The following is a 26436-nucleotide window of genomic DNA, read 5'->3' as shown; positions in this document are numbered from 1 at the left end:
TCTGATATATCTGACACTGAAGGGGGGCATTTGGCGGGGGGGTAACCAGGAGGCATCCTGGTGCAATGTCCCCTAACCCCTACCTGCTCCATAACACCATCTCAAATAAGTACTGTGGGTCGCTTTGGATAACAGCGTCTACTAGATGCCTTAACAGAAGTCAAATTGAAGCATGCATTGTTGTGTAAGCCGGAAAATCCAGAAATAAATAGCCCTGATTGACAACTGCTCCTTCTATAAATGTGCACATGATGATACACTTGAACAAGTAAATAGTCTTATATATTTATATATATATGTTTTTCCCTGTTGTTCAGGTAAACCCAGCCTGAGTCTCCCCCTGGCCCCGGGCCACCAGCCCCGGACCACCCCCCGGCTCAGCCCGGTGGAGCCCGGGGCTCCGGCCAGGGAGCGCTCCAGGAGCCCCGCCAGCCCCACCGCCGTGGAGGGCTTCTGCTGGCCGGACGTCCGGGAGCTGAGGTCCAAGTACGGGCTGTCGGACCCGGTGGGCCGCAGCATGTCGGTCCCGGACGGAACGACGACGGACGGCGGGCCCAAGAGACGCTCCAGCTACACCTCGCCCCTCCTGCCCCCGGCGGAGAGAGGAGAGGGAGGGGAGGGAGGCGCTCAGCCGGAGGAGGAAGGGAGGTGCAGGCTGCACCGGACCAAGTCCCTGGACCACCGGCTGAGCGGCGTCCCGCTGGGCCGGCTGGAGAAGCTTCCAGAGGTGTCCAACGGCGGTTTCCACGGTTACTACATCTCAGGGGAGGCGGTGTTGCCCGGCGACCAGAGTCGGAGGATCGTCGTGGTGGAGAAGCTGCCCGACGAGCCGGTGGGAGCGGCCGGAGGGGAGGAGGACGGAGAGGAGAACTTTGTCCAGATCCACTCGCCCACCAGCAGGGAGAAGATCTCCATCCGGGCGGTGATCGACCGCTGCAGGGCCTACCAGGAGACAGAGGAGTACAAACTCAGGGAGGAGGACGCCGCCAGAACGGAGGCCGGGCCGGGCGGGGCGGGGTTGAGGGCCAAAGAGCCGGACAAGAGCGCCGCGTCGTCGACGGAGCCCGAGGGCCAGGAGCCCGGCCCCGCCCAGCACAGCGTGGTCAAGAACCTCAGGGAGAAGTTCCAGAAGCTGAAGTGAGAAGGGGTGTAAATCGCTGAGCTGGTGTTCAAAATAATATAATATATATATTATATAACATACTAATACTAGAAAACCCGGGATAAGACTTACCAGACTGCTGCTGGCAGGCTTCAGTTCGGGAGCGGGCCAAGATGTTCACTACGGAACTCTCCAGGGACCGGACTGAGGCTCAGGGCGCACGGCGGTGGGACTACACGAGGGTGGTTCTGTCCGATACGAAGAGAGAGACATGAACAAGGCCACGCAACACTCACACTCTGTGTGCTGCGTTATATCACCCTAGTTTGTGTGTGTTGCGCTACGGATACTGTATGTGAGGCAAAATGCAAGCTTTGTGTGCTTCTGGCTCTAAACCAACGAGCTCTTTGACGACACAACTGTCGTCTTTTACCAATTAACTCCTCAAACGCTTCACCTTTCAGTCACATAAAGCGTTGACCACGCATCTCTCCCGCTAAGACTTATTTTGATTGTTATGTAGTCTTCTAAATAACCCTACCACTATGGAACAGTACAGTCCTGTATAGAGCCATGTTACAAACCATTTGTATATTTACCATCGTCTCACCACCAATGTACATTTATAACACCAAGATTTGACCTGTGGTTGAACTCTGTGTTTGTAGGTGAAGAGCCATTAGCTAGCTTTACGTTAAAGCTAACATAATGCTAACCTGAGCTGGTATGATGCTCTTCTGTTGTTCTGCTTCTCTCCTCGTGGCTCATCAACCACACCTCATCAACCAGCTCTACCGTATGAGTTACCAACTTGGAAATCTATATGTCGGATAGATGTACAGTTTATTATACATCAAATTGTTATAGTATACATATTATATATAATTATATAAATTATATATATATAGATGATTCAATTATATGTACCCATAATATATTATATTATATCTCACTGTATCTGGCTGTTTTATGAGCTAGTCTTCAGAAACACACTGGACGTTTGCTCAAAGGCACAACAAGGCAGTACAGTTTATGATGTCGTCCAACCTGTGAGCTACTTACTTTAACATGAGGTCTACTATGACTAATTGTATTTATTATTAAACGGTTGCATACAAAATATGTTTTCTCTCGTATTTGTTGAAGTACATAACGTTTCTACTGTCGGAGGGAAGGTCCACATTTAAACAGCTGCTCACTGGTGTGGCTGTGCTGGCTGTCTGTCACACACTTCTGACCGCATTAACGTGGAGATCACATTGTTTTCAATGTGAACCCGAGCTCAGTTGTAGCCCATAATAACGGATAGCAGAGCCCCTAAACTCTCAGCTAATTGAAAGTATTTTTTACAAGCGTAACAAGTGAGTTGGATGTGAAGTTAGTAAGGTCAACTGATTATTTTCATGTCCTTCATTCCAAAAAAATGGCAAAAATGGCAAGCTATTCCCTTTATATAGGGCATTCAGGGTTGGGTTTTGAGTCCAGCCTTGGTTAAACCATCCCATTTGATGCAAATGAATAGCAAGGAAGCCTTGACCGTGTGTGTTAGCAGTGTGTGTGTGTGTGTGTGTGTGTGTGTGTGTGTGTGTGTGTGTGTGTGTGTGTGTGTGTGTGTGTGTGTGTGTGTGTGTGTGTGTGTGTGTGTGTGTGTGTGTGTGTGTGTGTGTGTGTGTGTGTTCCATCGATGCATTCTCTTATGGTTGAGTTCGCAGTTAACTGGCAGCGGAGAGAGGCCACCGCAGGGTTTCTACCAGGGAGCAGTAGAAGTCTTACCGCCCCCTTGTGGACACACAGGGTTCCTGCGACCACAGAGCTGCTCTGGTCCAACCGATACAGTGCAGTGGGAGATCATTGTCTATTGGTCATAGGCGTAGATTTCGGGGGGACGAAAATGAAGTGTTTGACGCTCAAAATTCTGAACTGAAATCAAATACACATTCAGATTTACATTTATTTTATTTATTTAAAAAACAGTGAAGATCAAACCAAGCCCATGATTTAAAATGAAATACATCAGATTGTCATTGTGATTAAGTCAGGCAAATTAATGCCAGAGAGAGAGAGAGAGAGAGAGAGAGAGAGAGAGAGAGAGAGAGAGAGAGAGAGAGAGAGAGAGACTCATTATATTACATTATTTACAGGATCTTGAACAAGAAATGAAAGCATGTAATCTCCATGAAAAGGCAGAGAGCAGCCCTGCTATCAGGTTAGAATGCTTCTATGCTATAGCTACACACATAGAAATATAAAACTTGTATGTCAATGGATTTTTGTGAATATATATATTTCTTTTTTTCGGAATACATATTATTTTTCAAACCTATTTTCTGTCAGCTTCTTGTATTATTATTCACGTCCATAAGAATTAACTAGAATGCAGATTTTCTTTTCACCTTCATCTTCATCTTCATCATCATCATTCAGTTCTCTGTTCTTCAGTAGATCTCAGAGAAGACTCCTTTTCCTTCAACCCCCGTCTGGCTTTTTACTTTTTTTCTTTGTCTCCAAAATCGTCTACAATTATCACTCCAACCAAGTTTTGGACAGGTCAACTCTGTCATTGTGACCAAATAGTCAAAAATAAATGCTGCCTCACGATCGCTGGCTGGCCACAAAGACCACAATACCCTCCCTATACCCACAGTAAAAAAAAACCTGACATGACTATAGATTATCACCACACAAATGATACGACAGTGTGACAGTCCCTCAATCTGTAGAGACCACAATCCTGCCATGCAATAAATGAGGGAGGGAGGGAGAGAGAGACTACAACCGACACAGAGACACTGAAGAATCAGAATCCCATAACGTAAACCCAGGGTAGAGGTTGTGAGTGAATGTAAGGTGGAAGGAATGGAAGGTGTAGATGTGTGTCAGTTGCCCTCCTACATCTGGGGACACACTGTAGAAGGACAGAATGCCAGCAGATTGGTGCAGATACACTCCTATTCTGTTGATGTGGTTAGGGTTAGGAAATACTGCTTGAATAGCATTGGCAGAGCCATTAAATTTCCACCAATCAGAACCACTACCTTCAACACAATGAATACACCACGAATGTATATTTTGTCCAAGCGCACTGTCAATGTACCTACCTCTCCTTGGCATTTGTCTGTATGTCACTCCTATATCCACCTCACCTTCCCACTCTACCTCCCAGTAACAGCGGCCAGCCAGACCCTCTCTACACAACACCTGTCTATGGTAGTCAAATCTTTCTGGGTGATCAGGATATCTATGTGTCTTTCCAAGCTGCATCACCCTTCTGTTGTCCTTAGACAGAGAGAGATGTCTGTGGACTGTGTTCCGGTCCAGTGTGAGTTCACAGGCATCTGACGGGAAAACAAGACATGATCAGGCCGTTTAACCAGAGATGCCCTGATGTCATTAACATAATTTCGAAGCAATGTATATTAGTATTATTATAAACAGCATTCCACTGATAGTAATAATAGTTATTTTATATCCATTATAACCCTATTGTATTTTATCTATTATTTTTAGATAAAAAATAAATAACCTGTTTAGTTACATTATTTAGTTACATGCATATAATAATGCTAGTAATGAATAATATTAACTTTTATAATCATAAAATATGAATCCAGACACATTCCTAATAATTATTAGCAAACATTACCAAACATTATAACATAACATAAAAGGCATAATAACAATAATCATTAAAAGCAAATAGTTAAAATAGAATACACACATAATATATGTAACCGTCATTAGTTCTTACTATTATTAATAATGATGGTACCATTATTATTATTCAATTGTGTGTAACAATAAAATACTACTTATAATCATTGTTAATAATTAATAAAATAACAATATTACACATTGGATTTTACACTTACACTTCTTTACACCTGATTTCAGGTTAGGCAGTTTCTTCATCTCCATGTTGTCTGGGAGTTTCTTCACTACACCTCCATCATGTACTGGTTTCCTATCCTCAGACAGGAGGAGCTTGGGATGAGCTGTATCAGGATCCAGAGTCACATCTACTTCATACTGCTGGACCCTCTTCAGTTCAGCATCACGCAGCTTCTTCATCTCCATGTTCAGTGTCTCCTCCAGCTGATCCAGGGATCTCCTCAAGGTCCCTACGTATGACGGAGGACGGACCTCCACCGTCGTCCAGTCCCTGGTGGGTGGAGGATTCTTCAGAGATCTGAAGGCCTGGAGGAAGTGGAGGTGGTCTTCAGTGTATGAGAGCGGCTTCACCTCTGAGCTTCTATTGGTCAGATCTTCTATTTCCTGCTCCAGCTCTTTGATGAGATCTTCAGCTTGTTTCTCTGTGGATTTCAGTTTCTCATTAACCGTTTGGTTGAAATCATCCCGGCACTTTTCAACACAGCCTATCAGAGCAGTGAAGACCTGCCCACCGTCGGCTATCTCTCTGTCTGCATCTTTCTTGCTCATGTCTACTGTGTCTTTGATCTCCTTAATCTTTAATTTTCTCTCCTGGATCATCTGCGGAACTTCAGCCTCTATCTTCCCCAGCTGGGCCGTCTTCACTTCATATTCCTCCTTTAGAGGTACAACAGGATGGGACCTGTGGTCAGTGTCTGTGCAGAACTGACACACACACACCTGGTCAGTCTGGCAGAAGAGCTCCAGAAGTCGGTCGTGTTTCTTACACATCCGGTCTTCCAGACGGTCCATAGGTTTGACCAGCCGATGTTTCTTCAGGACAGTGACTCTCTGATGTGGCTCCAGGTGGGTTTGGCAGTAAGAGATAAGACACACTAGGCAGGACTTCACGGCCTTCAGCTGGGTCCCAGTACAGACGTCACAGGGAACTTCTGCTGGTTCAACACAAGGCTGCTCTTTGGCTTGTACGCAAGTTCCAAACCGATCAACCATCTCTAATAAGAGGGTATTCACCCGGAGATCAGGTCTAGTATGAAAAAGCTCGTTGCACACAGGACATTTGTACTTGACTTGTTCTTCCCAGAACTTAGTAATACAGGTTCTGCAGAAGTTGTGTCCACATGGTGTGGAGACTGGGCTGTTGAACACATCCAGACAGATGGAACATGAAAAGTTCTCCTCAGACCAGGAAGCTTTAGCAGACGCCATTCCTAGACACAGATGACCAGGTTTAAGTATTGAACAATTTCAGTTCCGTAACGAAGAGAGAGGTTTTAAATTTTCTCAAAGTTGTTTTACTCACCTTCTCGTAGTTAGTGTTAATTTGTTTCAAAATACAATTTATTTGTCTCCTGAAAGAGAGAACTGCTTCTACATCGGGTAGCTGTAGTTTCTATTGACCCTAAAAAAATTTTCCTGAACAGGATGTCCTCTCCTCTCCTCCCCTGACACCTGGCTCCTCCCCTGACACCTGGCTCTGCCCTCCACGGACACAAAGTTCACTGGCAAATTTCACACTCTGACTTTGGGCGCATTCATGGACTGTGTAGGCTACTTCAAATTCGCTGTGTGTTCACAGAGAGCCCGAGAAAACAATGATTTGTGACTAACTAACATCAAATACATTTTAATGTTTTCCTGAGGCTGGTATATTCTCCAGTCTTTATAAAAACCACCCTCTCCCTGTGTGTATGTTCTATTATGCTTTATGATTTAATATTGCGTTAACGCTGGTGGTTATATAAGGCTTATCTCCCAGACTTTAACCTCATAAAACATGGTATGGCCGGCGAAATTGACTGACTGTCAATATTCAGAGATGACAAATGCTTGCAACCATGCGGCAGTTAACTCCAGTACCCGTTAGTGAAGTTATTGTACTTTCACCACACTTCTAACAACTAATATAACCTACTACCACTAAAACACTGCCTAGCTAACATCCACCTAAAAACGCCTGTAATGATTCTGGCTAACAATAGCCTTAAGCCTGCTGTAGGTCATGCCTGTGAAAATTTATTCGCTTCCTTGTATGTATAACTGATAACATGACATTGTGTCATGTTATCAGTTATACATACAAGGAAGCGAATTGACATCCAAAAATAGATTTATGTATGCAATAAAACAAAAATATTGTCAGTTATAATGTAGACCCAAAGATAGGTAAACTTAAATTAATTGAAAGTGTGTCTACATTCTGTTTTAGTGGGTCCGCTACCTTTGAGGGAGAGGAAATACAGTTTGAAACTAAGAGGTCTAAAGACTTAAAGGGTTTCTTCCGTGTGAAGATGCTTAGACATGAGGAAAGGGACCAACCTGTCAGCCAACCTGATTAGTCTGACAGGGTCAGCAATGTGGACGCTGCAGTAACTGCACATCAAGGCCTTTCTTAACATCAAATCTTCAATATTGAGAGGCACTAAGCTCAGACTCTTAAATAACTAAGCTCTGATATGATGAACTAATGTCAGTCAGTTTAACCTGGCTGGAACCATACTAACCATCTCTAACCTTTAATTAATTAAACCCTTTCACAGTTGGGAGGATGGTGTGGTTCATCATTTAACATTTCTCAGAAGAGTATTGTTGATTGATTTCACTTAAAGCTCCCTGCTTTGGATAAAAGCGTCTGAATATTAAGGGTTCGTGTTTTGTATCTTCGGTATATATTTACAGAAGAGAGAAAATGACATACGTACACACAGGAGTGCATGAAGAAGTTTATTACAAAGAATGTGGTGAGAGGAATGAGTTTCTGTAAATCAAATGCCTCTGTCACTCGAGATGAACAACATCATTGTACGCTCAAAGCCATAAAAAAGATTTAGGGTAATGGTTACATAGCTAGTAAATAACGACGGTTTGGTCTGCGGTAAGAGCTTGTCTTGTTTCCCTACAGCTGGTCTGCAGCATGCATATGAAGCATAATCAAGGAGAACACCAATCGACCAATCACCTAGTAGCAGCGAGAGTTACATCATTACAGCAGCTGCCAATCAGGTGCCCCGTTCCGAGCAGGTGATCAAATCAATACATTCCCATTGGTTGAAGACAGCTAAACTTCACCAGACTGCAAAACAAAAACTAAGCCACCCATTCAGCAAACTCAGGTCAACTGAAAGAAAGAAGTGCACGTTTGGTGAGGTAGCCCCAGCTCGTTGTGCACGCCACGGCCGCTGAGCGCTACCGACTGTTCTGTACAGTGGATGAGCCATGAGCTACAGCTAACACACACACACACTCGCAGCACCCAGACACCAATACACACACAATATACACAAGGTACATACAAGAGAGGTCAGGGGTCATTCGACACACACACACACACACACACACACACACACACACAGACACACACCGGACCTCCAAAGGAGACCCCGACATGCGTTCTCCCAGGGGCTGACGTTCCCAGGGGCCACACAGATGAGGAGTGAACCAGTGAAAAGGCTTTTGACCTTTTGGTCACCGGTTCAAATCCCCTGCTGGAATTTGATATGGAGGAGGTGATGTCCACTGTATCCCCCACACTTTGTGTACTCTACGAGAAGCGCGTTAAAACGAAAGCTGAGCCCCAACGCTCTTCGACGTAATAGAAGAGTTTATCAATTGGACACCGAGATGTGGTGACACTGTAACATGCTTTTTAGCCGGCCTAGAAAGCCCCATCAGCCCTCGGGCCAAGACGATGTGTTGTGCTTCACAAATGACCATCGCGACGGCAAGAATGGTTGGTTCGGTTACCACAGCGATGACAAGAATCGGTCAGTCGCCATTGCGGTGACGAGAAGCTTCCGTTGCCATGGCGATGGCAAGAAGCTTCCGTTGACCTTGGCAATGACGAGAATAGTTCAGCGACCACAGAGGCGACGAGAAGGTCGGAGCTAAACGGGTAATAGGTGGAGCTCTGGCTCCGTCTGTACGAGATAAGAGATGAACCGTACGGGCGTGTGGACAGAAGAGGTCGAGTCCTGATCCTCCACACAAACACAAACAGAGACATTCAAAGTAAAGGTCCCTTGTCAGGCACGCTACACACACACACATGTTAGAAACATGAGATAGCGAGATGGACTTTTTTGTGTACATTTTTTCATACAGAATCTGAAAGCCGCGTTGTTCAGCATCGTGATGTCCGGGTGAGTATTGATTCAATTTGTTTAAAGCTACATTCTTTTGTTTTTTTTCATTGTTTATACTGACAGACGGGCCTCTGCAACACCACACTGCGTCCACGTAAGGGAGCCGGTCAGCTCACACACATTCAGTACCCCCTAACATTTGACCTGTCCCGGTCGAACAGGAAACACACATTCTACACCTCTCCCTTAAATACAGACCAATGACAGATTATCAAAGCACAAATAAATATACTCCATACATTTTGATACAGGGTCCACTGACTGTACTGTAGTGCAAGCGACTAATAATCATAACAATATTTTCTAGAACTTTGTTTATATTCGCGTTGGCAGGCGCAATGTGGAAGCAATTACTACTGGTTGTTGTTGCTTAAATAGTTTCTGTAAAGGATACAAAGTACAGATGGACGTTGAGAGACGCGGTGTCCTGTTGGCACCACACACACGACGCTCACACACATGTTGTTGTTGTTGACGGTCTAGATGAGATGTCCTCAACACCATTGGTACTAAAAGGCTGTCAGTCATCAGCCAGTGGGCGGGACATAGCTACCAGCTACGGACAAACATATGCCCCGTTCAGAGGCGCTACGGTGACCCACTCAGGACATGTGGTGCCCCCCGCCGCCGCCGGCCCCGCGGGACGACCGCTTGGTGCTTTCGTTGGCGTTGGACGAGGAGGGCCCTCCGCGGGTCCGGTCCGCCAGGGGCCGGCTGGTGGGCTTCTTGTCCCGCGCAGAGGGCCGGGTCTGGCTGGTGGACGTGAGCCCCAGGGCCCCTACCTGGAGGCTGGAGGGCTCCACGATGGTGTTGATGACTACGGCAACACAGAGAGGACATTCAACCCAACGTACTACAGTAAAGACAGGGGATTAAGATAATGCACTACAGACACAGGGAATCAGTGTTAAACTAAGATACTAAAGTAAAGGCAGTATGTTAAAGGTCCCACGACATGCCGCCAGCTGTGGTGTGATTGGCCGTTACTAAGTCTGTTATGACATCACAGGTGGGCGTGTCCACCTAGATGTGTGACGGATAGATGAGCAACGTTTGCTACAGTCCACTGGGTAGGCTGGTGGACTGACCTATCCGTCACACATCTAGGTGGACACGCCCACCTGTGATGTCATAACAGACAGATTTTCGAAACGGCTTGTAACGGCTAATCACACCAACACCTGGTGGCGTGTCATGGGACCTTTAAATCAAGGCATTACAGTAACAGAGAGGATATGTTAAGTACTACAGTAAAGAGTAGAAAAGCAATCATCTCTAGCAGGACATTTACCCTCCAGTTGTCTCTGAACTCTCCTGAGCTCCTGCAGAATAGAGGTGATCTCCTGTGGAGGGAAGCACGCGTCAGTAAAAGGCTCTTTCTACTTAATCCGGTTCCTGGATGGTAATGCAGGATAACATGGGACAGCTCAAACCTTATTGGATGTTTTCAGGATTGGGATTTCATTCTCCGCGTTGATCTTAGCCTCAATCTCCTCCCAGATCTCCGCCTTGTTGTGGAAGAGAACCCTAGGAAGAAGTGAAGAACGGGATCAGGTCAGATGGTTTCCCCAGTTGGAAGACTCCCCATCAACTCTTCAACGTCTGGTCCTCAAGTGAACGAGTGACTGTAACGTCGTTGCAGGGGTTTAACGTTCATCCTTACTTCATCTTCTCCGCAAGCTGCTCAGTGTTCTCCCGGATGGCCTGTGAGAGCTGAGACACGGGGTTCAACATCAGGTTGTCCAGGATCACCTAGAGCCGTCCGACAGGACAGAACAGAGCCGTCAGCCTCATGCAGCCACCGCTCTGAAGAAACCTCTTCCCAGCACCACTAAAACTGACTGCAGTGTTTCCCATGGCTAAGACGGAATGACACTCAACGGTCTACAGATAATGAGGTCTTTAACGGCCACAGTGAGGAGTAAGTAAAGGGGAGGAGCCAGTGACCTCTTGGCGGTTCCAGGGCCGGCGCTGCTTAGAACCTGGCTCCGCCTCATTCATGTTTGCGTCCAGGACAGTGGTGCAACCTGGAGGAACCTTCTGGTAGTTTAAACTAGCCTCAGGGAGATGTTGGACCAGCTGGAAAGAGAACAAAGTCAGAATGGGTGGTGGTGGAAACCCCCCCGACCACGACCAGTAGGTCAGTGGTTCTACTGCAACCAGTCGGTTAGTGGTTCTACTGCAACCAGTAGGTTAGTGGTTCTACTGCAACCAGTCGGTTAGTGGTTCTACTGCAACCAGTAGGTTAGTGGTTCTACTGCAACCAGTAGGTCATTGGTTCTATAAACCAGTAGGTCAGTGGTTCTGTAAACCAGTAGTTTAGTGGTTCTATAAACCAGTAGGTCATTGGTTCTGTAAACCAGTAGTTTGGTGGTTCTACTGTAACCAGTATTTCAGTAGTTATACTGTTACCAGTAGGTCACTGGTATTATAAACCAGTAGGTCATTAGTTCTAAAGTTAAATGGTTCAGAAAACCGGTAGATTAGTGGTTCTACTGTACCCAGTAGGTCAGTGGTTCTATAAACCAGTAGGTCAGTGGTTCTGTAAACCAGTAGGTCAGTGGTTCTATAAACCAGTAGGTCATTGGTTCCATTAACCAGTAGGTCATTGGTTCCATTAACCAGTGGGTCTGTGGTTCCCTAAACCAGTAGGTCATTGGTTCCATTAACCAGTAGGTCAGTGGTTCCCTAAACCAGTAGGTGAGTTGTACTAGTAGACCAGAAGGTTAGTGGTTCTCTAAACCAGTAGGTCAGTGGTCCTCTAAACCAGTAGGTGGGTGGTCCTCTAAACCAGTAGGTGAGCGGTACTAGTGGACCAGGAGGTTAGTGGGTCTATGGATCATAGGTGGGTTGTTGGTTCGACGGACCAGTGTGCGTACCGGTGGGAGCCGTGCCGTGTGAATGCATGCATCCAGGTCAACATGCGTTTGCGATGGAAAACAATATATGCAGTGAGTCTTAGTGTCGCTGGGACCAGGTGTGAACCAGGAAGAGTGCAGGGGAGTGGACAACAGCCACCGCCCCAACCCATGAACCCCCCGGTTCATGTGCGGTGTCAACTGTTGTGACGTCACGTTAGTGCTCTGGGGCAGTCCAAGCAGGGCGGAGAGACGTGTTAGGGTCAGTGGTTAGGAGGGTGGAGGAGGGTGGAGGGAGGGGAACCAATCGGGAGACAGGGGAGACTAATGAGTCATCGATAGACACCTGAGATGGTCGGACCCCTGGAGAGTATGGATGTGGCCTCTGTTCGGAGAGCGGAGAGATGGGTGATGAGGATCCGGCGTTCAGCGCGTGACCATGGTGTTATTCAGAAACCACACAGTTACCTTCTTGATCAGTACAATGGTTTCCTCTGCTCTGAATACCACAATACTTCAAAACAGGACTTGGTACTTTGAGCAGTATTTGTTTCCACAAATAGAACTTGGTACCACACTACCTCAAACATTACTTTCTACCACAATACCAACAACACCGGTACTTAAACCCAGACCAGCCTCAAACAGTCCTGAAAAACAGTCTAGCGCAGAGAACAGAATGCTATTATATTCAGTAATGATTATGACACCACGAGTGTCCGCTAGTCTGCCTTGCTCTTCGGCAAACACTGGACAAACCGTGGCGACATCACCAACCACAAGTAATGCCAGTAATGTCTCATTTCAGTTGGTATCTCTACAAGGACACCCAAGGTGGGTTCCTTGGTGTGGGTGCTGGAGGGTTGTGGTGGCGTGGTCGGGGGAGAGGTGTTATGGCGACCCACCTCTTCCCTGGAGGAGATGGGGGAGGCCGGGGTGTTGGGCTGGGAGCTTGGGGAGGAGATGGGGGTCCCGGCGATGGCGACGGGGGGGTCCCCGTCTCCGGCCACGTCGTTGATCTCCCTCGCCAGGATGGCCAAGTCTTTGGCCAGGTCATGGCTGAGCCTGAGGAACCGCACACACACACAGTTACTGATTGATTTACCTTGTCGTAATTGATCACACTAGTTGATCCGAAGCAACTTAAGAGTTAATCCAGATACGTGTCATTGAGGAGCAGGTAAGGGGAGGGGTTAGGGGTCATCTTGCTCAGGGATTCCTTTCAGGTGGACTTTTGGGTAATTAGGGTTTGAACCCAGAACCTTGCTGGAGCTGCTGCGACCCGACCCCGTATAAGCAGATTGAAGATGAGGATAAGGACCCAGAACCTTTTGGCAGCTGGTCAAACACCCTAGCCCCTGGACTATCCTGCCCACTAGATGGTTGCTATTAGGGGTGTAACGATACGCGTATTCGTACCGGATGAACATTGCATTTTGGTACGTACCGAAAAAAACGTTTTTATTGATTATCACACGCTGTGAGTGTCTTGTCTTGTCCTGATGTTTTGTGTTGAGGACCACAATAGAAATAAGTCCTGGACTTTATTGTGTTTTTATCCTCAATTGTATTTGATGTATTTTCATTTGTGCAAGGCATTTGTTTGATACAATTTAATAAATCAATTAAAAATATATATTTTAAATAAAATAAAATAATAAAAACTGCTGTACCGAAAAACCTAACGTGACTTTAAAACCGCGGTACGTACCGAATCGTGACTTTTGTGTACCGTTACACCCCTAGTTGCTATGGTCCATAACAACACAGGGTTGTCATTAACTAAGTCCACTGTTGTGACGCTCACCATGGAAACGGCCTGACAGAGTTCGTGAACCCCTGGTAGATATGTACACGACGACAGGCGCAGCCCGCTCTTACTTTGCGATCTCAGCGCTGTGCGTTGTCCAGTTCTGGTAAGGGTCCACGTCGTTCTGGGGGTCGTCGTCCTCCGTTTCCACGGAGACGGACTTGGGGCGGGAGGGGGCGGGGCGCCCGCGGTGGGGCTGCGAGGGGGCGGAGGGCTGGGAGGAGCGCCGGGCTTTGGAGGTGCCAGGGCTGGTCTCGTACTCCTCCTCCGAGGACGAGGAGTAGTCGGAGCCCTTCTGCCGGCGCCGAGAGGCTGATCACAACGACAGGATCGGTTACTCCACGTGAACACTGAACCTCGTCCTCAAACGTCTGACCCTCATTAGTGCTATGCTACACGTGAACCTCCTAAGGTGGCGCAATTTGATTGGTTCGCTATCTCGGGATATGGGGCAATATCCCATGATTGAGATCTCAAACTCGGGATGTTGTTTTCATCGCAAAATGTGCCGCTTTGCAAGTAATAAAAACTAATAAACCGCTTATAAAAACAAATAAATCCTGGCAAAAAGTGTTATCTTGTTTGTTTTTGGAGTGTTCACGTGTAGTATATACTTCGGTGAATAATTGTTAAATGTGACACTGAAATCGCCTCAGACTAGAAGTCAATATTGATCACAGTGATCAATATTGATCACTGATCTTGTATGTTCTTGTATGACTGATCTCGTATGCTTGTATTGCACGTATTGGGGGTAGATGGGTGAAAGGGGCAGCCAGTGCTCACCGGTTCCAGAGTACTTGGTTCCGTTGGACCGGGTTCTGCCCGCGGTCTGCTTCGCCGCGGCGCCGGAGCCTTTGGCGGCCGCTTGCCTGGCGTCCCCCACCGACGACTTCCTGTTGGGGCCCCCGGGTTCCCGCCCGGAGTAGCTGTTCCGCCCGGCGGGGGGCGGCGGGCCGGCCTCAGTGTCGCTGGGCGTGGTGAAGGAGCCGGTCCTCTTGCGGGGCATGGCCAGTATGTCCAGCCGAGAGAGCTTCTTCTCCGCCGAGCCTTTGGACGCCGCCCCGACGTGGTCCGAGTTCTGGGAGCCCCGGTCCGTCTCGGCGCCCTCGTTGTCCGAGGTCTCGCCCAGACGGGCGCGGCGGAGCATGGAGGCGCGGGTCGGCCGGGGCGCCGACAGGCTGTTGGACCGGGTCAGGACCTGCTGGGCGGCCGTCTTGGAGCTCTTCCCGTTGTCCTCCTTCTGCAGCGGGGCGATGAGTTTCTTAGTCCGGCCGGAGGTGCGAGAGCCGGCCTCGTGGTCCGAGGAGACGTTGGCGTCGGTGTAGCTCTGCCCCGGCTGGCCCTCGGAGAGGTCCAGGGAGCCCCGGTTCCCGGCGCTGCGGCGCATGTGGAAGCGCTTGGCCGCCTCGGCCTTCCCGCCGGACGCGTCGGACCCCACCTGGCTCCGGCGCTTCTCCGACAGCCGCTCGCGGGCGGAGAGCTGGCGCCCCTTCTCCTGGATGGACGGGCTGGAGGAGGACTTCTCCTTCTGCAGGCCGCTGACGACCGAGCGCTTCTTGGAGACGGAGGTGACCGGCGTGTTCTTGTTGCTCACCTGGCTGACGGTGCTGGCCGTGTCCACGTCCGAATCGCCGGACAGAGAGTCCCCCACGTGGCTGGAGGAGCCCCCCTTCTTGGAGCTGCGACCGGAGCCGGAGGAATGGAACAGAGGGCCTTCGGCCTCCTTGAAGAAGACGTCCGGGGCGGCCTCCTTCCTCTGCTCCATGTCCCTGATGGACGGGTGGCTGGAGATGTGCGGGAGCTTCTTCTTCTGGACAGCGTCGCTCGGGCGCTCTTTGGTGAAGCTCTCTTGCCTGACGATGGCGCCGTCTTTCGCGGGGACAGAGTCCTTGTCCTGTAGTTGGAGGTTGGGGGCCGAGCTGTTGGGCTTGACACTCGTCCTACGGGGCTCGTGGCCGCTCAGGTGGCGAATCAGAACGGTGGTGGGCGGGTTCTTGGATGGGGCCTCTTTAAGGCTCTGGGGGGGGTCGGCCTTTCCCGGGCTGTCAGAGCCGATGTAGAAACAGGTGGACTTGGTGGACGGGGACGGGGACACCCTCTCTGAAGGTCTGACCTGAAGGCCAGGAGCTCTGGATGAGGCCTTGGCCGTGGTCTTGGCCTTGGTCCTGTGAGCTCGCTCCTGGCCATCGTCCGAGCGGCTGGTGTCGCTCAAGCTGTCCGGGTCCACGTCGTCTTGGATGCCGAGCAACTGGCCAGATTCGGGAGGGCATGTGGCCCTGGGTTCTCTGTCCAGGGTTTCTGGTCCAGGGTAAGAGTCCTGCTGGATCAGGATGCTGGGGGTGCTGCCCTCCGGTTTCTCCCCAGGAGGAACCTGGGGGAGTAGCCTCTTGGTGCGGGAAACCTGGCTGGACTCGGACTCTGACTGGCTCATCACTGACCGGCTGGATAGGTAGCGGGAATCTGAGGAAAACAGGGAATCCAATGAGGCATTCAAAACTAAAACGATATTCCATGTATGAACAAGGGCCATTCGGATAGACTTTGCTACTCAACAAGATTTCATGAGCTCACCTTCCAGAGATTCCCCGACAGAGGGGGGAGAGGCCCCCTCGGCGTAGCTGTCTGCCAGACTGGCCCAGCGAGAGACCCACTTTGGGCCCTCCAGCCCCGCTGTGTGAGCAGGGGGAACCTGCAACACAACATCTCATCAACATCCTCGGAAGACGACGGAAATGAACAGAACTCAAAGCAACCAAGATATAGAAGCTAAACTAGATGGGGGTCAGGAGGAAAAGTAGGGTGTACATTAAGTGGAACACATGCAGTGGATTGGGACATGCAGGGGTGTTCTCCCAAACGTTACACAGTGGTATCTTCCTGGGTTTATGTTTACCTGCACCGGGCTGGTTGTGGTGCCACTGATAGTGGCCGGGGTAAAGCCATGCATTGGATCCACAGCACTACCATCGCTCTCAAGGCTAGTGTGCTCATCCTTCCCCTCATTAATGACTGGCCTATAAACAGAGGAGTTTACACCACTATACTCTGGAGAGTCCAGGACACCAAACACCTGTCAGGGGTCAGGGGTCATGCGGGAGGAGGAGGAAGCAGCACAGGGGGGAAGACAGGAAACAGGAAGTAGAGATGAAGGTCAAGAGGTGTGTCGTGCGTCTGCAACGTAATGCAAAGTCAGAAACACATCCTGTATGTTTAGGTCATGTTGTTCTACTTTGTAGAGCTTAATACGTGATACATTTAAACATGTATCATGTTCTGTACCCTGTAACACAGGTAAAGCCTATAATAGTAATAATATAAATAAAAGTCAAGCACTTTTCCGTTGTATTCATAAGAAGATTCTGCTTCTGTACCCGAGAGGCCAGGCAGGTTAAAGCGTGTGTTGGTAACTCTTTAGACCTCCGGACCCAGCCCCTGCGGACCGACCTGGTCTATCATGTTGCGGGCCTCCTCCACCTCTGTGTCGTGGCACTCGGTCTCGATGGTGTAGGTTCCCGCGTCGCTCAGGCTGTCGTCCTCCTCGTTCCGGCCCACCCTCTGGGTGCGGGGGTCCAGTCCCCGCGCTAACCCCGGCGGGAGCATGGCGGCCTGGGCGGGGCCGGGCTGGCGGGCCGGAGAGGCCGGCTGGCCCTGAGTGCCGGCCAGGGTGCGCCGCGTAGGGGTGGGGGTCAGAGCGCCGGACACGGGGACGGGCTGAGCGGGCGAGGAGGGGTACGAGGCCGGGACGGGGGTCTTGGGGATTTCTTGAGGGGAGGGGAGGTGCGTGCAGGCGGGGGACACCATGACGGGCGGGGCCGACATGGGGGAAGGCTTGTCCCTGGTGGGAGACGGCGGTCCGACGCCGGAGTCCTTGAGGAACTCGGCGGCGAACTCCTGCACCAGCTTGGACTTCTTCCCCACACTGCCGAAGGGTCTGGTGGCGGGGGCGCGCGAGGCGGAGGAGGAGGCCAGCACGTCCCCCTCCGTCTTCTCCCTCTTCAGAGAACTGGACCTCTGGGGAGTCCCGTGGCCCTGGGTCTTCAGGGGAACCGTCGACTGCTGGGTGGGGGGGAGGTGGCCGTGCACAGAGGCCGGCCGCTCGCTGCCTTTGCGTCGCTCCATCTTGGCCTTGAGCGCGGAGTAGGAGTCCGCCTGGGCCGGGGTGTGGGTGAAGGACTGGGAGCGCTTCTTGCGGGGGTTGTCGTCGAAGAACTCTATGATGAAGGCCTGCTGGCTGAGGTGCTCCGGGGGCCCTTGTGTGGCGGCCTGGCTGGGAGACCCCTGGCTGGGGGACCCGTGGTTTGAGGGCCCCTGGTTCGGCGGCTCCTGGATGGTCTGGTTTGGGGGGGAGTGGCTCTGCGGTGGGCTCTGGGACAGTGAGTCAGGAAAGGATGGGGGGACGACAGAGGGAGTGGGGACCGCCTGCTGGGAGCAGACGGACTGACCCGATTTGACGGTCTGCTGGGACACTTCGGACTGGTCGGTCTGGACCGAGTGGTTGGACTTGCTCCGCCTGCCTCCGAGGACCGGGTCCTCAGAGTCGCTCTGGGTGCCGTCCTCGTGGTGGTGACCTGGAACAACAAGCACCACCCTTTAAAAACCTAAACGCTCCAACACTGGATATGGCTGATATCCACACAGCTGTGTGATATTATTGAAAATAGACATTACTGAAAATACTGGTGACTTGACTGGGCTTGAGACTACTGCATCAAGCCCAGCCTCTGTGGATTGTTTTATTTATTTGTTTTGTTTACGTGAAGCCATCTAGTTGATGATCCTTTGAATTATTTACTATTCAGGGAATTGTACTGATTGATGCATTAATAAGCAGGTCAGGGTTAGGGGCGTCCTACTCTGTCTTAATTATGATCATTGTTATGTGTGTGACTTGTATGTAGTTTTCTTGAATGATTGATGTATGATCTGCTGCTACCTGTCCTCTCCTCCTGCCACACAGGGACCACAATGGAAACAAGCCTTCGGGCTTTATTGTGTCATCCCTGACTATTTATGTATTTTAATGTATGACACAGAGTGCTGTTCATATTTTGTATCAAAAATGTTCAAATAAAATCAATCAAAATCAATCAATCAATCAACGACTACAGGCAGGCTGGGACATTAGGAACAGAACCCAGTATCTGGGAGTCAGACACCCTAACCACGTGACTGTGTCGACTCCTGTATGGATGGTGACCTCTGACCTCGGAGGGTCTTGGTGTTGATGGCCTGGTCGCTCTTGGTGCTGTAGACGTCCTCGCAGGTGGGGCGCTTCTTCATCATGCTGACGTCACTGTGGACCAGCCAATCGGCCACCTTGCTCTCGGCGGACATCAGGTCCACCGGCGCTCCCGCCGGGGGCTTCAGGTGCAGCGCCTGCTGCTTCCGCTGCCGCGACGTGAACTTGGTCACGTGGTCCTTGATCTTTATCTTGCCCGGCGTGAAGTCATCGAACTCGATGGTGAAGGAGGCGTGGCTCTGGACCACGGGAGGGGTGGGGGTGGGCGGCGAGGGCGGAGCCTGGGCCTGGGCCTGGGCCTTGGCCGGGGGCGTGGCGAGGGGCGTGTCCGTGTCCTTGGTGGGCACCTCGTGCAGCTCGGCCTCCGGGGACTTGGGGTGCGTGTGGAAGTCCTTGGTGGGGATCTCGAAGTAGCTGGCCTCGCGGTGGTACCCGGGGAACCCGGCCTGGTTCTCCCTGAAGTCGCACAGCTCGGGGTTCTGGGCCTCTGGACACAAGCAGCACACCAACACCGTGTTCACACGCACTTTACACCCAAGGTTGAATGTTTGAACTTCAGCGTTCATTTGAAGGGGAGCTGTGAGGGGATATTTTCTCATATAAAAGAGTGCTGCTTGGTCAACATCCACACCAAGCTCAATCATAGATTGCACGTTGGTCTGGGGAGGCTGCTGTCATTTAAGCACAAGAGGCGTGATCAACGGGCGGAGTTAAATTGACTCTGTACGCAATTGGCTGCTTGCCGTCGCTTCCCTGTCGTCATTGTGTTAAACCAGCCAATAGCGCGCCAGGGGGAAACGCCAGCTTGGTGATTGGCTCCCGCAAAAACATATCGAAACTAGAAAGAAATGTATTGCTCTTCTCCGGACCCTTCTGCAGGGCGAACTCAAATCGCCAGCAGAATGGGCGGGGCTACCCAGTCTGGATCAACTCTGTTACTACAGAAAAATTGACCGGATTTGTGTTTTTCATTGGTCGGCTTTGTAAAATAACATCGAAGGTCAAATCTTTCATGGGAACGGAGTTGATGTTGCAGTATGTAGCAGTAAGCGTATGTAGCAGTATAATTGAATATTAGGGAACAGCCAAGCGTGACAGCTCCCTTTTAATCACTTGAGATAACACCACCAAAGCTAGTAAATATCTACCAATTCACCCTCACTCACCAGTTAACCAAGGGTTACTTCACACATACCAATAACATAACAGTATGATGTATTAATTTTCCTTGTTCAGCGTGAGGCCATCTTGGTTCTAAACACTATCATGGTGAAGGAAGCAGTTAGTGTTTCCAAGGTGGAACCAAGATGGCCGCTAGGTGAATAAGGCCCATTGCCGGCTAGGGTTTAGAACCAAGATGGCCGCTAGGTAAGGCCTACAGTTTTTGCCGGGGTGCAGAGGATACAGACCTGGGTGAAGACCATCGCTGCACATGTCCTCCTCCCCCCACCAAGATGGCTGCCCATACAGGGGGGTCGGGCGGGGTCCAGGGCACTCTGTCAAACACAAACACACAAACATAAACAGATGTGTTCCATGCACATATACAGGTACACGGATGAAGACACACTTATTTAGTACACATAATTACACACGAACATGTACACAGATAATATTTTTACTATCTATCTCTATCACTATCTGTCTGTCTGTCTCTATGTGGCATCTCTCACTATCTATATATCTATATATCTATGTCTATATCTATAATATAGATCTATATCTATAATATAGATATAGATGTATTGTGTATGTATATGTGTTTGTGTTTTTTAATGTCAGTAAGTGCGGCGCAGGACTGTGTCTGCAGCAGACGGCCCCCTCCTCTCTAGGAAACGGTACAAATATGTGAGCCCCGCTCGGATGGGCGGGGCAGCTGTTACCATGGAGACAGGATGAGGGCAGAAAGGGGGAGGGGCAGTACAATGAAAATCTGGTGATGCTCACGTCATCATAAAAGGACAGGATGCAGAGATGTGCGTATTCTCTGGAAGAAAAACCGTATTCTCAGTTTGTTTTACTCAGAACATCACTTTTAACGCGCTGTATTAAATTAATCTTATAATGCTACATTCTTAAAACTGCAACGTTCTAAAGCCGCAACCTTCTACGGCCGCAGCCTTCTAAACCGCTGCGAGAGGGACACTCGATCCGGCCCTCGATGGGCCAAAAACTGATAGTTTTCGATGCTGGTTGCAAAATCACTCATGGACTGGCGACGTCCCTAAAGACAAATCTACGGGGTCTATCTATCAAATCTATGCCTATCTATCAAATCTATGTCGCTGACGCCATAACGTCCATACTTTTTACCGTCTATAGTTCCACACGGTTTCTAGGGTAATGTGTGTTGAGGGAAGGCCTGGGCAATAAAACAATAAATTATCGTATCGTGATAGACTTTTGATCAATATCAATATAAAACATGTTCACATATATCGATAAGGGACTGGACCACCAAATCTAGCCGCTGGGTTTGTTACACAAACACGGTTCCGTACTTATTCACAATATTTGAGTGTATTTATCAATGAGTATTTATCAATGAAGAACAGTGGAAGGTCATATTAAGTGTTAAACAGAAGTGTTTAAATCCAGCATGGTAATTCTTAGTCTTTTTAGGTCATTAAAATGATCAATAGTTATCGATATCGATCAATATGATCAAGTTATATTGTGATATGTCTTTCAGCCCTATCGCCCAGGCCTAGGTGAGGGTAAGGGGTTCTACCTGGGGTTTGGCTTGGGGTCTGGGTCTGGCCCTGGCTCGGGGTCGTGGTCTGGGTGTGGGTCTTGGTGCGCTCCGGTTTGTCAGGTCGAGGCCGCTCCTCCGTCTCTGCGTGTTTGCCCATCTGCAGCTGGCTGGTGTACTTCTCATGCTGAAACAGCAGGGGGTACACATTAGACCAACGGTGGACCGTTAAACAGCAATAACACAGGTAATACACGCACACACCGGCCCACACCTTCTGAGCCTCCTTGGGCACTATGTGCTGGCTCACACACACATACAAACACACACACACACACACACAGACACACACACACACACACACACAGACACACACACCTTCAGAGCCTCCTCTGGCACTATGTGCTGGCTCTTCTCCAGGGTGTAGACATGGGTATGTGTTCATGTTAAGGCCAACCTCCTCAATGCTAAATATAGGAATCCAAAATGACAAGTGAGGCTGACAACACTCAAAGCATCAATATGGAGTAGATACCGGAATAATCCACTGGACAGAGAGCGGATATCAAACGCACACATTTACTCCAGGAAGTGATGTCGTGGGAAGGCTCTGAGACATGGTATTGACGCATATGAGGTGACGGGCAGCAGGTTTAAAGGTTAAAGGGTTCAAAGGATATCATATCCGAAGCGCACGATGTCCGACAGTTTGAGGGTGAAGTACGTCTGCTCTGGGATGCGCAGGTCGTTCACAAACGTCTGTACAGGAAGTCAACACAGAAAACATCCGATAAAAACAGAAGGTCAGGCTGACACTGGGGATTGAACCCAGAACCTTTCGGCTGGGAGACAAACGTCAAGTCACTTGATTTGCTTTTGCCAGTCTCACGCCCAACATATCAAGTATTCTGGATTGTTAGAGAGCAGTACAAAGGGAACAGAAGGAAGGTTAAAGCTGATGGGATGCGGTAGTCTCTCACCCCGTTGAGGCTGCCCAGGTCCTTGACCAGGTGCTGGTCTGTCGCCGGGTTGTAGTTGATGACCGCATGCTGCTTGTCCACACTGCGAGACTACGACACACACACACACACACACACACACACACACACACACACACACACACACACACACACACACACACACACACACACACACACACACACACACACACACACACACACACACACACACACACACGCTATGTTAGTCCCTTTATCATGTGCCAGTGTGTACTGTATTAATTGTTATGATTGTGATTGTTTGTTGTGAGTGAGCTGTCTGCTAAAGCATGCTGAAAGAAGGAGGTTAGCTGTATGCTAATACAATCAATTCAATGTATTAGTATAGCCCTGATTAATCACAGGTACAGTCTCGGCTTAACAGGCCATATATTTATGAACCCCCCCCCCCGACCCTAGCCCTCCAGAGGGCAAGAAAAAACTGGGACGGTCAGGAGTGCCATGGGTGCCATGATTGACATACAGTACAGGCAAAACATTTTAAATTATTGAGTTTATAAAAGTGATGTCTATGGTGAAGGGGTGCCGAGAGTCCAGGCCTTCAGTTGTAGTCACTGTGATAGGCCAGGCATATTGCATCCATAGTGTTGAGGGTCTGGATGCTAACATATGCTAACAGATCAATCTTACTAGCTGTATGCTAACACATGCTAACGGATATTGTATATTGTAATTAACACATGCTAACAGATACTGTATATTGTAATTAACACATGCTAACAGATATTGTATATTGTAATTAACACATGCTAACAGATATTGTATATTGTAATTAACACATGCTAACAGATATTGTATATTGTAATTAACACATGCTAACAGATACTGTATATTGTAATTAACACATGCTAACAGATATTGTATATTGTAATTAACACATGCTAACAGATTGTGTTCAGTGGCTGTATGCTAACATATGCTAACATATAGTGTGTAGTGGCTGTATGCTGCAGACAAAGGCTGTGTGCCACCTGACCTGCAGCCTCAACTCACCTAACACAATAGACACATAATACACACACACACACACACACAATACACACACACACACACACACTGCAAACCACAACACAGCCCACAGCCAAACAAACCACACTGGCAGCACAGCATGTTGGCCACTGTTCAACTGTGGCATGTTTTTTGTAAAACAGAAGGCAGTAAAAATGTGGAGTGATTCATCAGTGTAATATCCGTCTGGGCTCAATTTATATTTGGTTGTCCCACTTTCCTACAAAAGTTATTATTCATTAACATCATTAAGCCGATGTTTATCCAACCGGTAAGCTGTGGACAATGGTGTTAGAACCTTTCAGCTGGTAACTAGTTTGTAGCAAGTTTATGGCCAAAATTGTGCTAATCTGCAGTCTGTACATGTGCAAACTGTTCAGCTGTGTTCTGTATAGCCACATTTGTTCTGTGTGTCTGTTGTGTTTCGTGTGTCCATGTGTGTTCTGTGTGTCCAGGTGTGTTGTGGGTGGTCAGGTGTGTTGTGGGTGGTCAGGTGTGTTGTGGTCAGGTGTGTTGTGGTCAGGTGTGTTGTGGGTGGTCAGGTGTGTTGTGTGTATCCAAGTGCGTTCTGTGGCCAGGTGTGCGTTCTGTGTCCAAGTGTGTTATGTCCAGGTGTGTTGTGGGTGCTCAGGTGTGTTGTGGTCAGGTGTGTTGTTGTCAGGTGTGTTCTATGTCCATGTGTGTTGTGTGTTGTGTCCAGATGTGTTGTGGTCTAGTGTATTGTATCCAGGTGTGTGTTGTGGTCAGGTGTGTTGTATCCAGGTGTGTGTTGTGGTCAGGTGTATTGTATCCAGGTGTGTAGCGTGGTCAGGTGTATTGTATCCAGGCGTGTAGCGTGGTCAGGTGTGTTGTATCCAGGTGTGTGTTGTGGTCAGGTGTGTTGTATCCAGGTGTGTGTTGTGGTCAGGTGTGTTGTATCCAGGTGTGTGGCGTGGTCAGGTGTATTGTATCCAGGTGTGTGTTGTGGTCAGGTGTGTTGTATCCAGGTGTGTGTTGTGGTCAGGTGTATTGTATCCAGGTGTGTGTTGTGGTCAGGTGTGTTGTATCCAGGTGTGTGGCGTGGTCAGGTGTATTGTATCCAGGTGTGTGTTGTGGTCAGGTGTATTGTATCCAGGTGTGTGTTGTGGTCAGGTGTATTGTATCCAGGTGTGTGTTGTGGTCAGGTGTATTGTATCCAGGTGTGTGTTGTGGTCAGGTGTATTGTATCCAGGTGTGTGTTGTGGTCAGGTGTATTGTATCCAGGTGTGTAGCGTGGTCAGGTGTATTGTATCCAGGTGTGTGTTGTGGTCAGGTGTGTTGTATCCAGGTGTGTGTTGTGGTCAGGTGTGTTGTATCCAGGTGTGTGGCGTGGTCAGGTGTGTTGTATCCAGGCGTGTAGCGTGGTCAGGTGTATCCAGATGTGTTCTTCTCACCTGCAGCATGAGCTCACAGTCCTCGCGGCCGACGAAGATGAGCTCCCTGGGGAGCCGGTGGCGGGTCCCAGAGCTGCTCACCAGAAACCAGGAGGTCACACTCATCTTCACAGGCCGGCTGGGACGCCCCACGGCATGCTGGGAAAAACAGCACCAAGGTGAGAACCAACGAACAGAATGATGAAGGGTTGAAGGTGAATAGACAGAACGATGGAGGGATGATTGAGAAATGATATGAATATGAAGGGATGACAGAGGAGGCAGAATGATAGCGAACAGAGAGAATGTTGGAGGGATGATGGAGGACGGTATGGCTGAATGGTAGAGATTTGGGCTGTATTCATACAGAATGCTGTACAGTTATAGGCTGACAAAATAAGCACACCATAGTCTACCCCCAACCGCTTTTGAATCACAGAAAACACTAATTATAACTAATTATTTAATTATAGCGCAACCACGCGACACAGGCGTAGCCTACTAATGGATGTGGAGGACTTAATTGATCTCGCGGACACCGATAACACACCACATGGAGGGCCTGTTAGGATGCAGAGTGGCCCTGAACGACCAAACCTGCAGGCTAGATGATCCGGTGCCGTTAAGGCGGGTCAATGTAGACAATCAGGTGCCGCTTAGTAGGCTTCAGAGACAATTATCCTGTTAGGAGAACCTTGCTATCTGGCGGCTCGGTGACAGACAGACAGACAGACAGACCGGTTTGGTCCGGAAAAGACACAGTCCGTTTTAATAAGGGAAAACCGTGACGTTTAGGGACGGGGATCTGGGCGGCTTAATCTCTGGAGCCGGATGATAATGACCCGATGAAGTCCTCCCGGATAATCGCTGGGAACAGAGAGCCACGCCGCTGTCTATTTCGGCAGAGCAAGATGTGATACAGGCCACCATTAAATATAACATGTCATCTCAATGGAGACTCAACGCGTGTTCTCAGACACCACGGTTTTAGATTCACGGGGAATAGCCTACACCGATTCCGTGGTTTTCCGTTCCCCACCTACAGTAAAACACACAATACACACCTCCATATGAATACAATTCATCAGTATGGACGCCGGGCAGGCCGAGGCAGGGCGCGCCGTGTCCCTCCCCTCCTCCCCGCCATCCTCTCTCTTACCTCCGCTCCAGATGCGCCGCGCCGCTCGGCCACAAAAACCCGCGATATCCGCGTCTTTAATTCAAACCTGCGTCATTGTGTGGCTCGAGCAGCAACGCGGGGATGTGAGGAAAAAACCCGCAATT

General features: G+C 49.2%; 3 protein-coding genes across 3 annotated transcripts in view; 1 reads left to right on the top strand and 2 right to left on the bottom strand.

Annotated features, from left to right (window-relative positions):
- The window catches only part of LOC311363564 (pleckstrin homology domain-containing family G member 3-like), a 28953-nt gene extending 26758 nt beyond the window's left edge, over nt 1-2195 (top strand). The window contains exon 16 of the mRNA XM_084483508.1: nt 318-2195. Coding sequence (XP_084339634.1) covers nt 318-1141 — 824 coding nt within the window. The 3' untranslated portion in view covers nt 1142-2195. The remainder of the gene's footprint in view (nt 1-317) is intronic.
- Nucleotides 2196-3871: 1676 nt separating this feature from the next.
- On the bottom strand, nt 3872-6199 carry LOC311363620 (E3 ubiquitin/ISG15 ligase TRIM25-like; the record flags this gene model as incomplete). Its single annotated transcript, XM_084483575.1, has 2 exons — nt 3872-4437; nt 4972-6199. The coding sequence occupies 2 exons, from the start codon at nt 6197-6199 to the stop codon at nt 3872-3874; spliced, it is 1794 nt and encodes a 597-aa protein (XP_084339701.1).
- Nucleotides 6200-9734: 3535 nt separating this feature from the next.
- Nucleotides 9735-25278, bottom strand: LOC311364321 (centrosomal protein of 170 kDa protein B-like; the record flags this gene model as incomplete). Its single annotated transcript, XM_084484304.1, has 18 exons — nt 9735-9949; nt 10424-10475; nt 10566-10659; nt 10796-10884; nt 11080-11211; nt 12337-12375; nt 12896-13055; nt 13872-14112; nt 14587-16263; nt 16375-16492; nt 16697-16873; nt 17248-18371; nt 19008-19529; nt 21774-21921; nt 22113-22171; nt 22415-22493; nt 22715-22804; nt 25174-25278. The coding sequence occupies 18 exons, from the start codon at nt 25276-25278 to the stop codon at nt 9735-9737; spliced, it is 5121 nt and encodes a 1706-aa protein (XP_084340430.1).
- Between the last annotated feature and the right edge of the window lie 1158 nt (nt 25279-26436).

This window comes from Micromesistius poutassou (genome assembly GCF_964030765.1).
Source record: "Micromesistius poutassou genome assembly, chromosome: 19".
Classification (NCBI taxonomy): Eukaryota; Metazoa; Chordata; class Actinopteri; order Gadiformes; family Gadidae; genus Micromesistius; species Micromesistius poutassou.
Note: the sequence above shows the minus strand (reverse complement) of the source record. Positions and strands in the feature narration are given on the sequence as shown.